We start from the raw sequence: 16,116 nt of genomic DNA on the forward strand, positions 1-16,116 counted from the left end.
TCTAACTTTAACTCTTTAGTTATATTAACTCTATACAGAGTAGTTTGCATTTACTAAAAATTAGTATGGTTCCAAGAATGTTTGTCTACTGAAACAGTTGAAATTTGCATTTTACATGCTATGCCTAAGGAAGAAATGAGCAGAACCTGATTAATAATTGGAAATATGCAAGGAATTGTTGGGACCTTGATTTACATTTATATATTGACCATTCTTTTTCTCCAAATACAGTTTACTTGAGTATAGCCAAAAAAGGCTTTTGTGTAAATGAATGCTGGTTTATGGCATTTAATTATCCAGTGCCCTTTAGTTCTATACTGTCACTCAAACTGTCTTCTCAAATCTTCTTCTCTTCCTCTAAAACTAGTTATAAGTAGCTTTTCTCAGTTGATCACACTTGAAGTTTTCTCAAAGACTTGATTTATGTCTTTGCATAGCATGTAATTGCCTGTGTAGCCATGAATGTGTGTTATTGACAATAGCTTGATATTTTCAGTAATGATTCAAGTCTATTTGATATTTATTAAGTGGTATTAACATTTCACTTTAGTTAACAGTAAATCTTTACTAACAATTATTTTTAATCTGTCATAAAACTTGCATTAACTCTGAGAACACTGGCATTCTCTAACTTTCCTTTCTGTCCATGGTCACAGAAAAAATTATGGACTTGAAGGAGCAGCCAGGTAACACTGTTTCGGCTGGTCAAGAGGATTTCCCATCTGTCCTGCTTGAAACTGCTGCTTCTCTTCCTTCTCTATCTCCTCTCTCAGCTGCTTCTTTTAAAGAACATGAATACCTTGGTAATTTATCAACAGTATTACCCACCGAAGGAACACTCCAAGAAACTTTAAATGAATCTTCTAAAGAGTTCTCAGAGAAGGCAAAAAATCCGTTTGTAGATAGAGATGTAACAGAGTTTTCAGAATTAGAATATTCAGAAATGGCATCATCATTCAGTGGCCCTCCAAAAGCAGAATCTGCCGTAATAGCAGCAAACCCTAGGGAAGAAATAATTGTGAAGAGTAAAGATGCAGAAGAGGATTTGGTTAGCAGTAATATCCTTCATAATCAACAAGAGTTATCTGTAGCCCTTACTAAATTGGTTAAAGAAGAGGACAAAGTTATGTCTCCAGAAAAAACAAAGGACAGTTTTAATGAAAAGAGAGATGCAGAAGTTCCTTTGAGGGAGGAATATGCAGACTTCAAACCATTTGAGCAAGTTTGGGAAGTGAAAGATACTTTTAAAGAAGATAGTGATGTTTTGGCTGCTGGAGGTAACAGAGAGAGCAAGTTGGAAAGTAAAGTGGATAAAAAATGTTTTGCAGATAGCCTTCAGCAAACTCATGAAAAAGATAGTGAAAGCAGTAATGATGATACTTCTTTACCCAGCACACCAGAAGCTATAAAAGACAGTTCAGGAGCATATATCACATGTGCTCCCTTTAACCCAACAGCAGCTGAGAGCATTGCAGCAAATATTTTTCCTTTGTTAGGAGATCATACTTCAGAAAATAAGACCGATGAAAAAAAAATAGAAGAAAAGAAGGCCCAGATTGTAACAGAGAAGAATACTAGCATGAAAACATCAAACCCTTTCCTTGTAGCAACACAGGATTCTGAGACAGATTATGTCACAACGGATAATTTATCAAAGGTGACCGAGGAAGTAGTGGCAAACATGCCTGAAGGTCTAACCCCAGATTTAGTACAGGAAGCATGTGAAAGTGAATTGAATGAAGCTACAGGTACAAAGATTGCTTATGAAACAAAAATGGACTTGGTCCAAACATCAGAAGCTATGCAGGAGTCACTTTACCCTGCAGCACAGCTTTGCCCATCATTTGAAGAATCTGAAGCTACTCCTTCACCAGTTTTGCCTGACATTGTTATGGAAGCACCATTAAATTCTGTAGTTCCTAGTGTTGGTGCTTCTGCAGTGCAGCCCAGTTCATCACCAGTAGAAGCTTCTTCAGTGAATTATGAAAGCCTAAAACTTGAGTCTGAAAATCCCCCACCATATGAAGAGGCCATGAATGTATCACTAAAAAAAGTATCCGGAGTAAAGGAAGAAGAGCCTGAAAGTATTAATGCAGCTGTTCAAGAGACAGAAGCTCCTTATATATCTATTGCATGCGATTTAATTAAAGAAACAAAGCAGTCTACTGAACCAACTCCAGATTTCTCTAATTATTCAGAAATTGCAAAAGTTGAACAACCAGAGCCTGATCATTCTGAGCTAGTTGAAGATTCCTCACCTGATTCTGAACCAGTTGACTTGTTCAGTGATGATTCAATACCTGAAGTTCCACAAAAACAAGATGAAGCTGTGATACTTGTGAGAGAAAGTCTCACTAAAACTTCACCTGAGTCAATGCTAGAACATGAAAATAAGGAAAAATTCAGCGTTTTACCACCTGAGGGAGGAAAGCCATATTTGGAATCTTTTATGCCCAATTTAGATACCACAAAAGATACTGTATCACCTGATGAAATCTCAACATTGAGCAAAAAGGAAAAAATTCCTTTGCAGATGGAGGAGCTCAATAATGCAATTTTTTCAAATGATGGCTTATTTATTACTAAGGAAGCACAAATAAGAGAAAGTGAAACATTTTCAGATTCATCTCCAATTGAAATTATAGATGAGTTCCCTACATTTGTCAGTTCTAAAAATGACTCTTCTAAATTAACCAGGGAATACACTGACCTAGAAGCACCCCCTAAAAGTGAAATTGTTAATGTCCAGGACGGAGCTGGGTCATTGCCTTGCACAGAATTGCCCCGTGATTTTTCTTTCAAGAACATACAACCTAAAGATGAAGAGAAAGTCCATGTCTCAGATGAATTTTCTAAAAATAGGTCTGATATAACAAAGGTGCCCTTACTGCCTCCAGATGTTTCAGCGTTGGCCACTCAAACAGAGATAGGCAGTGTAGTTAAACCCAAAGTTCTTGTGAAAGAAGCTGAGAAAAAAGCTGATACAGAAAAAAAGGACAGATCACCATCTGCTATATTTTCAGCAGAGCTGAGTAAAACTTCAGGTAATCAATCTATACACTGTTTTGTGCTTTGTGCCACTTTTTGACTTATCATGGAACATTCCACTACATTTTGTGTTGTATATTATATTTATGGTGTCTAATATATCACATTGATAAGAAGTCATTTTCCACCATCTCCGTTAAAGGTTTTAGTGCCTTTTCTACTCTTCTTGCACTCAACACTCACCCTTGCTCTTAAAACTTTTCCACAGTTATTTGTTGGTCACTTTTACAATATTTTGTGCCACGGAACTAGAAAATGGCTTGGCACTGTAGCTCATGCCTGTAATCCCAGAGACTCAGGAGACTGAGACAGGAGGATGGCTTGAGCCCAGGAGTTTGAGGCTGTTAGTGAGCTATGATTGCACCACTGCACTACAGCCTGGGTGACAGAGCGAGACCCTATCTCAAAAAAAAAAAAAGAATTGGCTTCAGTATCTCTTTCTTTCTTTTTCTTTGCTTCAGTGTTTCTTGATAGCATGAAGAGCAAGTGATATTAAAACAATATTTTTTAGATATACTTTTATTCCAGAAATTATATTTAATTTTTAAAGAAATATTTCTGTAGCATGTTTTAAATATTCAGTATAGTATATTTTTCAGTGGTGGGAATAAGGCTAGGCATATTGAGTGTACACATTTTGTTGAAAAGTGTAAATCGAGGTATGCTATTATGAATTCTGAGAAGTACCGATTCCCATTTTTTGTCTACATTTTCCACATACCTGATTTGTATAAGGTGATTTTTTTGCACGTGTTTTTTATTTAGCATTAAAAGCTATGTTTTCTATAAAAATATGTAGTGATTATGGTAAATTTACTGAATATACTTATGTATTTGAGACGGGTGGCACTAGTGGCAGAGAGAAAAGTTAGAGATTGTTGCTGTAATCTAAGAAAGAAGAGATTATGAACATTCAGGCAATGTGTTGAGCACAGAGACATAGGGCTTGGTGTTTGATGGATATGGAACATGACGGATGAGGGGAGGTTGGAAAGATGACTCCAGGAACCCCGGGTCTCTGACATGTGCAAATGTATGGATGGCAGTATGAGAAAATGAGATAGGGAACATGAGAGAATAAAATGGGTTTAAAGAGGAGAAGGTAAAAAATTCAGGGAATATGTTGGTATTGAGATACCTACAAGACATCCAAGAAGTTACGGGTATTATATTTGAAGCTCTTGAGAGAGAACTTGGCTATCTGTGTATATTTGTCATGGGCTTGGAGGCATAAATTAAAGCTGCGGATATCAACTAGGGAAGAACCAAGAGAAGAGGAAGATTAAAGGTGGAAGAAATGGTCAAAATAATCAAATACTAGAGATGTCAGTTAAGGTAAGGAATGAAAGTTTGTCAAAAAGTAGGGAAAATGTTGGCATGACAATGGAAAATGGTGTGAGTGGGCACGGCCTAGGGTTAAGCAGTAAATGGGACTTGAGCAAATGGATTTTGAATGTTGGCCACTCTCAACAAGTTTGAGAACACGATGAAGGAGTGTTAGCAAGCAGGAGGGAGAATATGGAGTGGTGGAAAAGCCTTTTTTTTTTCTTAAGGATGGAGGGAAAGTGATTACAGGTGCTGGTAGAAAGTCAGAAGAATATGAGATGAACTCCCAAGTTCAGGTGAAGAAATTAGCCTTAGGTGGAAAGACAGTACTTTGTAGTGAATGGAAAGGAAAGTATGGGTAATGATACTACTAGGGTTTTGTGGCTGGAGGTTGAGGGAATCGTTTCATGGTTTATGTTTATTCTTTAAAGCAGTATATTAAGTCATTTACTGAGAATGAACTGGAACACTCTGGGGTGGAGGAGGTCTGAAATACTCTGACTGGGGAAACAAAGGTATTGCAGCTAAACAGCCCAGGTATAAGTTCAGAAAAAAACAAATAGTTGTGTTGATTCAAAGTTTTGTTTTGCTAGGTGGGCCTGGTGGAAGGACAGTGAGTCAAGAGAGTTGAGGATAATAACAGCAAGAGAGAAATTTGAAGTGATGGACTGTGGCATCTAAGTTGAAGAATGTAAAGAGAAGAGAGAGTTGATAGGAGGGGAGTAAGAAGGTCAGTGAACTTGAGGTCCAAATTAGGTCTAAGAACTAAGAATATAGGAATAACTGAACGTCAGAATAATAGGAGGTTGTGGGCAAAGTGGGATTGTGTGTATGTGTGCGTGTGTGTGATGTTAAATTTAGAATTTCTCTGTGTGTGTGTGTGTGTGTGTGTGTGTGTGATGTTAAATTTAGAATTTCTCTGTGTGTGTGTGTGTGTGTGTGTGATGTTAAATTTAGAATTTCAGAGGATTAGCAGCAGTTCAGGTTGATTATAATGGCCAGAGTTTGGCTGCGAGACAAGTCTCATAGTGGAGTTGGGTGAAGGTTGCTAGAGATGAGATCAAGTAATTGTCTCCCTGAAACTGGTCCCTGCTGCCAAAAAGGGTGGGGACCGCTGGTGTGGAGTATAGAACTAGCAGCCTCCATTTAGAAAGTTCCACAGGAAAAAGCAGTATGCTCAAGGAAAAGCCAGGTTTTAGTGAAGGTGAGGTAACAGGGATGTTCAGTAAAGAAGTTGAGGATTAGGGCAGCTGGTTCACAGTTTCCACTGTGGGTTTTGAGCAGCAAAGTAAAATAGTTTAGGAGGGAACAAGAGAAAGAAAGGTCTGAGAAATTCAGAGCAGCATGGTGATGATATTGTAGGTAAAGAGCAAGGAGAAGCACGGATGTGAGCAGTGTTGAGACACATGTAAAAAATTTTTCCCCCTAGTGTCCTCCCAAAACTTAAAGCTAGCAGTCCTCTAGTAGATGACAGCTCTCTAATTTCAGTATTTCAGGAGCGAGCTGTTTCTTGGATCTTGTTAAACCTAGGGATCTATAGCTTATTAGTTTAGAATTAAGAGCAGTGCCTTTAAAAGCTTAGGGATGGTTGAAGAAGAAAGTATAAGCAGTGCTTGGGCATTCTCTTTTTAGAAGATATTTATGTCCTTTCTCTGAGAAAATAGTTATTTATGCCTCTTTGACTTAACCTTTTTTAATATTAACTATCGTATCAACTCACTAGGGAATAGAGAATTATTTGGATACACCAAATATATGTATTCCACAAAAGTCCCAGGAAGGAAACCCCAGTGTTGGTATGTAAATTTTTAGTCTTGGCTTTATCACTGACAATCACTTTGTTTCTCTAGATGTCAATTTCTTTTTCTATAAAAGGAAGGGGGTTAGATGGTCCTTGCAACTTGATAATTTCCTTGACGTAATTGTAACAGGCATCTGTTCAAAGCAAGTGAGTAGTTGCTTTAACATCCTTATATCAGGCACTACACTAGTTTGTTTTGGGGGCAGGGAGATGAAGACTAATAAGACAAAGCCTTACTGTCATGCAGCTTTCAGTCAGCTGGTAGAGACAGACTGGTAAAGACATTACGATGTGTGTTGTAATGATCATAGACACTTCCTTATCTTCTGGAAAGTGCAGGTTAAGTGTACTGAAGTCAAATGGACCAAAGTATGGCAGTGGACTGATAAAAGGGAGGCTCTGTGCTCACTCAGGTGGCTTAAAAATTTTATATTATCTCTAATTATGATATATGTAGGTGTTTTAAAAATTTGGGTCTTATTCATGCATACACATTTAAACACTAAAAGCATTGAGAAGTATTAAATAATAATTAAGATTAATTTCCTCAAGTCATTTATTATGTCATTTGTTGTCCTTAGGATTTTTTTGTTTTCTGATTTTTATTTTTTCTCACATCAGAAAGGTAATATGCACTCATAACAAGGTCTGACTCTCTGAGGGAGACATATCCTACACATAAGCATGAAAACTCAATCATCACACTTACGAACTACAAAAGGATCACTTCTTGTTTTCTTAAAATGACATTTTGTTGGTAGAATTGTTTGAGTTTTGGGAAGAAAGATTGATTTTGCAAGAAAGTTGAATAAGTTATCTATGATGTAGACATTGGTGCTTTATTAAGCATTGGGGGATAAAATTTGTCAAGAAAATTAATAATAGTCTTCCTCCCTTGATAAAGGAGTTTGTGACAAACTGTATTTTTAATATTGGAATGCAAATGCTGATTTTTTTCTCAGTCCATAATTTTTAACATTCATTCTATTTTATTCTTTTAGTACCTCTTTATGTAGAGGCCATTTTTCATGATCTAGACCTAGCATTTCATACATGTTCTTTAATTAAAAAGTCTGTGGCTAAAGACTTATGCTTTGTGTTCCCAGTTTTCCATTCTTATTTAAAATATATTATGATTATTATTGGCATTTTAGTTTTTCAATTTTCCACTCACTTAAAAAATACAGTAACAAAAGGTATAAGGTAAAATATTCTAATACTTGCATACATTTATTCTATATATAAGCTAAAATGGTGAAACTTCTGAAAACAATAGTTAACTGACAGGCAGCACTACCACAAACAATTGAAATGTTTTGTCAGATGATGCAGAGAGTCTCAGTTTGGCATAGGAATGACAATTTAGAGGTATGAGTGTGTAATAATTACTAGTAGGTGGCCACCAGCACATGTTAGGGAAGAAAAAAGGCTATCTCCCTTGGGATATTCTTCATGGAAAAGATGATTCTATGAAAGTTACAGATAGCAAATGTGAGTAGAATGCACAGACCTGCTAATTTATGTAAATATGATAAAAAAGTTTTCCAGATCCTGTTTTGGTGGACAGTATGGTCAATAGTAAACCTATTACTTGTAACTAGACACATAGATGGATTTGTGAACTGGCCATGTGTGACCAAGAGCAAAGAAACATTTAGGTTTATTCAGAACTGAAAAATCACTCTATGCTAGAAGAAGGGTTAATGATACATTAGTTGTTAAATTCTCTCTGATTAGAATTAAGCAAAATGGAAACAAACCAATGGTATCATATAGGATGTGTTTTGTTTTAAAACTAATTGCTTTTTTTAAGTTAACTTTTTATATGGAAATAACTTCAAAGTTTAAAAACACAGTTGGAAAAATAAAAATAGTATGAAGAATGTGTTATACCCTTCATCTCAATTCACCTATTAATATTTTACCCCATTTGCTTTATCATTTGTGATCTCTCTATAGCTAACTGGATATGAACATGTAGATACATCTTTGTTTTTCCTGAACCATTTGGGAATAAGTTATATACATTCTGGCCTTTTAAATACTTCAAATAGGGATTTTCTCTTTCATAACCTCAGTATGGCTATTAACTTCATAAACTTACACTGATACAATGCTTTTTAAGATCTACCATTTGTATTCTAATTTTGTTAGTTGACCTAATAATGTCCTTTATAGCTTATTTCCCTCCTCTAGTACAAGATCCGGTTTAGGGCCCAGGTATTCTGTGTAGTTGTCATAGTTGTTTTGGCACTTTAATCTGGAACATTTCCAATCTCTAAAAAAAGTTTTTAAGTTGACGCATAGTGATTGTACATATTTATGGAGTTCATAGTGATGTTTTGATACATATAATGCATAGTGATCAGATCAGGGTAATTAACATATCCATTATCTCAAACATTTATCATTTTTTTATGTTGGGAACATTCAATATCCTTCTAGCTATTTGAAACTATATATTATTGTTAACTATAACCATCCTATAGTAGTATAGAACGTTAAAGGTTATTCCTCCTATCTATCTGTAATTTTCTGTCCTTCAACAAATCTCTTTATGTCCCTATCCTTACCCTTTACAGCCTCTGACCTCTGTTCTTTTTACTTCTGTGAGATCAACTTTTTTTAGTTTTCACATATGAGTGAGTACAAGCAGTGTTCAACTTTTCTGTTGCTGGTGTATTTCACGTAACATAATGTCTTCCAGTTCCATTCATGTTGTCATGAATGACAGGATTTTATTCTTTTTTATGGTTGAATAGTATTCCATTTTGTATACATACCAGACTTACTTTATCCATTTGTCTGTTGTTGGACACATAGGTTGATTCCATATTTTGGGTGTTGTGAATAGTGTTGCAATAAGCATAGAGGTGCAGATTCCTTTCCTTTGGATGAATGCCCAGTAGTGGGATTGATGGATCATCTATTTGTAGTTTTTTGAGGAGCCTCTATACTGTCATCCATAGTGATTACACTAGTTTACATTCCCACCAGTGGTGTATAAGAGTTTCCTTTTCTGTGCACCCTCTTCAGCATTTGTTTTTTTTTTTTGTCATTTTGCTAATAGCCCTCTTCACCTGGGTAAGATGATACCTCATTTTGGTTTTGATTTGCAGTTCCCTGGTGATTAGTGATGTTGAGCATTTTAAAATATATTTGTTGGCCAATACATATTTTGTGTGTGTGTGAAAAATGTCTGTTCAGATCATTTGCCCATTTTTAAATCAGATTGTTTATTTTTTTGCTATTGATGTTTGAGTTCATTGTATATTCTGGATATTAATTCCCTGTTGGATGAATTTTCTCCATTCTGTAGGCTGTCTTTTCTTCATTCTGTTTATTGTTTCCTTTGCTGTGCAGAAGTTGTTTAGTTTGATATAATCTTACTTTTAAATTTTTGCTTTTGTTGCCTCTGAGGTCTTACTCATATAATCTTTTCCCAGACCAATGTCCTAAAGTGTTTTCCCTATGTTTTCTTCTAGTAGTTTTATTGTTTCAGATCTTACACTTAGGTGTTTGATTCATTTGCCTTGATTTTTGTATAGGGTGAGAAGTGGGCATCTAGTTTTATTCTTCTGCATATGGCTACCCGGTTTTCCCAGCACCACTTACTAAAGAAACTATCCTTTCCCCAATGAGTTTTCTTGACACCTTTTTGAAAAATCAGTTGGTTATAAATAATGGGGATTAATTTCTGGGTTCTCTGTTCCATTGTTTTGTCTGTTTTTATGCCAGTGCCATGCTCTGTTGGTCACTACAGCTTTGTAGTATCCTTTGAAGTCTGGTAGTGTGATGCTTTCAGTTTTTTTCTTTTTGCTAAGGATTGTTTTGCCTATTTGAGGTCTTTTGTTCCATATGCATCTTGGGATATTTTTTTTCTATGTCTGTGAAAAATGTCATTGGTAATTGGTAGGGATTGCATTGAATCTATAGATTATTTTGAGTAGTATGGTCATTTTAATAGTATTTTTCTGATCCATGAGTTTGGGATGTCTTTCCATTTGCTTGTATTAATATCCTTTTTAATTTCTTTCATCAGTGTTTTGTAGTTTACCTTGTAGAGATTTTTCACCTTCTTGTCTATGGCCATACCGCCCTGAACGTGCCTGATCTCGTCTGATCTCAGAAGCTAAACAGGGTTGGGCCTGGTTAGTGCTTGGATGGGAGATCTTTCACCTTCTTGGTTAAATATATTCCTAGGTTTTTTTTTTTTTTTTTTTTTAAGATATTATAAATGAGATTATTTTCTTGATTTCTTTTTCAGCTAGTTTGTTCATGCATGGAAAGGCTACTGATTTTGTTATTGATTTTGTATCCTGCAACTTTATTGAATTTACCAGTTCTAGGAGTTTTTGGGTAGAATCTTTAGGTTTTTATGTACATATAAGATTATGTCCTCTGCAAACAGGGACAGCTTGATTTTCTCCTTTCTAGTTTGGATGCCCTTCGTTTCTTTCTCTTGCCTAATTGCTCTGGCTAGGACTTCGCATTTCTAGTCTTTATCATTTGTGACATTAACAGTTCCGAAGAACATAGGCCCTCCCTTTTCCCCTTTTTAGTAGATCATTTCTCATTTTGGGTTTGTCAGATATTTCTTAGTGATTAGCTTGAGACTAATAGATTCATGGTCAAAATACTGTGTAGGTGATGTAGTGTCTCTCTTATAGTACCACATTTGGAGTTACGTACTATTCATTACTCGCTCATTGGTGAGGTTAATTTTGACAATCTGGTCAAGATGGTCCTTGATTTCCTCACTGTATAATTATTGTTAATATCTTTCTTTCTCCCTAACAACTGATAAGGAGTCTTAGGAGTGACACTTCTAGATCATGCAAATATCCCTCTCAAAATCCATCAAAACCAGCCCCCCTAGGTTTAGTATCCACTGATGATTCTTACTTGATCAAATCTTTACCATGGTGGTTGCAAAATTATTTTTCAACTCCAGCATTCTGTCCACATTTTTCAGTTGACTCTCAGCATTCTCCTTTAAGCAAGAGCCCTTCTTTTCCATCAATGCATTAATTAGTTAATTATCAGTATGGATCCATGAATTTCCATTTTTTCTCCCAATGGTTTATAATTCATTACTGAACTTAATTATTTTGGTAAATTGCTCCATATTTTGAGGGCCTCTTCAAATTGGCTCAAGGACATGCAGCTTTCTATTTTGGGGATTGGGAGGGGAGCATTTCTTACTTTTTAGCCTAACATAATGTTGTAGGCTTATCTTATGCCTACTCTGCTCTAGCCCTGGAATAAGCCATTTCTCCAAGTATCCCTGATTTCTTTTAGTATAAAATGAGAGAGCATTTTCATGGTAGTGAGATATTAAAGATCAGGAGCTGGATGCTAGTTGTGTTCATTGCTACTGTGGGTGACTTTGCATTTTAGCTCTGTCAGTGGACAGAGCTAGGAAATGCTTATATACATACATACAAATAAACATACACATATAGACATACATATTTTAGAAATGAGAGTTCACACAGGTACCTCCAATTCTAATCCAATTCCATGGGGTTCATCCTTTTTTCCTCATTTCATATTTTTCTGTTCTTTTTTTTGTTCTGTTGCTTTTATTTATTAATTTTTTTTATTTCAGGAAATTATGGGGGTACAAACATTTTGGTTTCATGTTATAACTTTGCCACATGCCAACCATGATTTTAGATGTGCTCTTTCCCCCCCACAATGGTCACCATGTCCATTAGTTGTGAGTTTACCCACCCCCAACCTCTCTACCCCCAAAGAATATTACTACTGTGTGAGCACCTTAGTGAGAACTCTGATTCCTAATACCACCAATACATGTACTCATTTGTTCAGTCCTTTAATACATCTAAAATAGTTGTAGATGCTTTTCTCATGTCACTGTAATCAATTAACTTGATAAAAGAGCTCAGGATTTGTTTGCAAATCTCCACGCTGCAACTCTGCTGAAGATTAAATGCATATAGTCAATACCTTATTCACAAGTTACTTAGATTATTTTCCCCCCTCTTCCTTGCTTCTTCCCCCACCTTCAGTGTGGTTATAATATTCATTTCAAATACAGTCAGGTTCATTTGTTTCAATTTTATTTCAGCTTTTTTCCCCTCCCCATTTAGAATATTTGATAATTGGGAATTCTAAAAGGCTAAGAAAAGAAGCTGAATTTTCTCATTTTACCTGGAAAGGGAAGACCACCATTTATGGAAAATCTAAGCACCAAGCACTTTCACGTCTTCATTTCATTTAATCTTCTGAAAGAAGGAACTTTTTTATAGACGATAAAACCTAAATCTAAGGATGTTAAGTAACTTTCTCAAGGTTACATAGCAAATTATGTGATAAGCACAATAATTTTGATCTACTATGTTCCAGACTTTGGAGTTCTTATTTGTATTAGTTGTTATCTGATTCCACAAGGATGATCTTATTAATATTTCCAGCAGATGAAGAACTTGTGATTCCAACCCAGGTTTTGACCCCTTGTCAGTTATTTCCCCATTTTGGAATGATGAGTAATTGTCCTGACTTTAGCAGACTGCTGCTTTTTATCACAACCTGTTATGTGGGACGATTAAGCAATGTAACACATTTTGAAGAAGTCAAGAAAGTTGGTTACCATTTATATTTCCTCATGTGTTCTTCCATATGTAGGGATATCAGAATTAGGGTAACAGTCTATTGCCTCCATGTGGACACTGAATAAACGTATTGTGATAGACAACTGTTATCTGTTTGTGTTGTTGGTAGGTAGGCTGTTAATGTCTCCCATCCAAACCACTGAGATCTTGATTTCATCATAGTGATTGCTTAATGTTTGTTGGTTGGTTGCTTGATTTGTCACTAATGCACAGAATATTTTCAGTTCATAATCAAAATATAGATTGTGTCTTGCTGGAACTATTGGTGAGTAAAGTGTAAACCAACCACAAGTTGATTATTTGTTCATTTTACTTAAACTATGTGATATCCAGAATTAAGCAAGTAATATTGCCATAGTAAAAGAACTCACTTTAAAAGGGCCCATTTATCTAGGTAAAGAATTCAAAAATATTCTTTGTAAACTTACTACATATACCTACATATATATTCATGAATGAGAACATTCTTTTGATATTTTTATGACTTAAGATATTTTCTTACTAATTTCAAAAATTTATAGCCTTTGAGCCTTCTTACTTTACTTATAATACTTTAGTATTGTAGATACTAAGGGTTACTATTTTGGTTAAAATATATTTTTAGTGAGCACATATATTTAGAACACTTACAGTTTTTAGTTGGACTTTATTATGGTAAAGAGTTAATCTGGTGCAAGTTAAGAACTTTAAGTACTCGGAAAAATTAAAATGTTTAACAAATAGAGTAGGAATACCTTTAACTAGAAGGCTACTAGTAAATGTACAATGTAGCTAAATTAGAACCTGAGTATTGTTAATAAAGGTAATGATTGTATTTTTTTTTTAAGTGACATTATTTAATTAGGATTTATTTAGTGCTTACTGTGGGCAATACGGCTTGAAAATAAATATGTACCATAAAAGATACCAAAATATAATATGGTTAAACGGACTTAATTTTGGGTACTTTATAGACCTGAATTCTAATCCTGGCATTTTTACTGATTAGCTGCATGGCCTTTGGCAAATGTTTTAACCTATTTGAACTTCAGTAACTTTAGTAGTAAGAATTTCTTCCAAGGACTTGCTAACTATCAGTAAAGTCAGTTTGTGGAGCAGTCTGAAGTATAATACATGTTCATTGTACAAATTTGAGCAACACATAAAAACACTGAAATAAAAAATTTGTAATCGTATTGCCCAAATGTAATCCTTAATATTTTAGAATGTATTATTCTAGTCTGTTTTCAATGCATATGTGTAGTTTTATGAATGTAATAAAATGTTTTATGAAATTGGGATCATATTCTATATATTTATAAGCTTTTTAGACAATTCAGCAATATCTCCTACAATGCAAACATTTCTGTGTCTTTATTGCTCGTTGATTGTTTTTTTTAGTATTTAGTGTTACTTAGTATAGATATATTACAATTTCACCACTTTGCTGTTGTTGGACCCTTAGATTATTCCTAAATTTTTTACTTATAAATAATACTGTTGTTATTAACCTCTTTATGTTTAAATACGTTTTACATATATCTGAATTTACTCCTCTGCCTTTTGGATAAGATCAAATGTAGCATATCTCTGAATTGTTTGCCATAAATTACTAGAAATAAAACCTGGGTCAATGGGTAGGAGCATTTTAAAGAGTTTCAACAAAAACTGGCCACCAGAAAAGTTTCACTAATTTTTACCCCATAACAGAGTGAGAAAATACCCATTTCCCTACTGTCACCGACAATTGATATTACTTGTTTTCTTGGAATACATAATATTTCTATGTTATACAAAATTCAAAAAGTATAATGACAGGAATACTTCCTCTCTCTGTTGCCTAGCCAACTAGTGCTCCTTCTCAGATTTACCTACTATGACTTATTCTTTAATTATTCTTCCAGACAGTCTGTATGTGGTATTTTTAGAAAACCTTGATCAGTTTGATAGGTGCAAGTGGTATTTTGCTATTTTGATCTTTGATTACCAGTGAATGTGAACATGTTGGCTATTTGTATTTCTTTTTTGATTTGCTTGTTCATACTCTTTGCCCATTTTTTTTATGTAGGTGTTCATTTTTTTCTGATTTTATGAGAGTTCTTTATATAAAGAATATAAACTCTTGTGTTACAGTTTTCCCTCAGTTTTCTAAAAGATTTTTATTTTAGTTTATATTTTAGTGGATATTTTCAATTTTCACAAAGGAAAATGTATACCTTTTAATGTACTTACTTACAGTTTTATTTTTACATTTAATTCTTATCTATTTAAAATTGATTTTGGATTCTGGTTAGAGATTATTTTATCCCACATGTGTTTTTGGGGACAGAGTTGCTTTCCTATTCCCCTCATATACTCCAATCTAGTTCCCTGGTGCCCAGTAACAACAATCTTATGGAAGAGCCAGAAAATTCAGAGCATAGCCTTTGCCAGACTGCCCTTGTGGATTGGGTGATCAACTGTAGACTGTGGATATTGGTGCCATCTAGTGTTGTAGATACAAAATCAGGTCTATGGGATCATCTATAATTGGCCATATAGAATAAATTCAGTTGGAGGGAGAAATTTAGTGAGCTATGGATATGGTTCACAGTAACAAATGACTTTAAAAATGATTTTATTAACAAGTTTGAATATTGACGTCTTGTAGTGAATCAAATGCTTGAATCATGCTGTTATTGTAGACATTACGAAATGACCTTAAATATTCTCCCGAACGTATGTACTTCAATAAAAACATGAAAGTTTAAAAAGATCTGTTCAGAGCCTAATGACTATTAATTTTCGACTTCTGAATTTAAAGATGCTTTGGCTCTTTAGGGATATCTGTATATTTATTTTATAATATAGGAGGTCAGCATTTAGTTTTCATTGAATACTATCACTTTCAATTTCTTTCTCTATGGATTTTAGCATTCATTTTTAGCTAATTGTTTATAGACTCTACCGTTTTAACTTGTATTGTTACTGATTTTTCTAGACTAGTCTTTCCCCATTTCTTAAGATTTAATTCAGTAGTTAATGTTGAAGTACTGTAATTTAGTCCATAGAGGGCATTGTATTACAGCATATGGTAGGGTTTTTTAATTGCTTAACACGTTTCAGTAGTGAAACATTTTTAATTTCATACCTTTGTGTAACTTGGACTAATTAAATTTTGAAATAAGTTTAAAACTACTGTGTAGCTATAATTTTTTTTTTTTTTATTAAAAAGATTATCCATGGCTGGAAAGTGGAAATAATTATTTTAGCCTTCAACAACAGTGTATAAGCAATCTCTAACTTAAAGAGTAGTACTTCAATCCAAATGACTTTCTTTCCCAC

The 16,116-nt window shown here is 34.6% G+C and overlaps 1 protein-coding gene and 1 non-coding gene across 8 annotated transcripts in view; one reads left to right on the forward strand and one right to left on the reverse strand.

Moving 5' to 3' along the window:
- RTN4 (reticulon 4) overlaps nucleotides 1–16,116 on the forward strand; it is a 73,156-nt gene that overhangs the window by 18,800 nt on the left and 38,240 nt on the right. For 4 of the 7 annotated variants that reach the window (XM_069495307.1, XM_069495306.1, XM_069495305.1 and 1 more), the window contains exon 3: nucleotides 657–3,044. The exons of 2 other annotated variants lie outside the window; for them this stretch is intronic. In XM_069495307.1, the coding sequence (XP_069351408.1) occupies nucleotides 665–3,044 (2,380 nt within the window). In that variant the 5' untranslated portion in view covers nucleotides 657–664. The remainder of the gene's footprint in view (nucleotides 1–656; nucleotides 3,045–16,116) is intronic. One more of the 7 variants, XM_069495309.1, reaches the window with a different exon arrangement.
- On the reverse strand, nucleotides 6,791–6,899 carry LOC138400480 (small nucleolar RNA U13). The gene has a single exon (XR_011236357.1). It is a non-coding gene; the product is annotated as a small nucleolar RNA U13 (small nucleolar RNA).

Source organism: Eulemur rufifrons, chromosome 19, assembly GCF_041146395.1.
Source record: "Eulemur rufifrons isolate Redbay chromosome 19, OSU_ERuf_1, whole genome shotgun sequence".
NCBI lineage: Eukaryota > Metazoa > Chordata > Mammalia > Primates > Lemuridae > Eulemur > Eulemur rufifrons.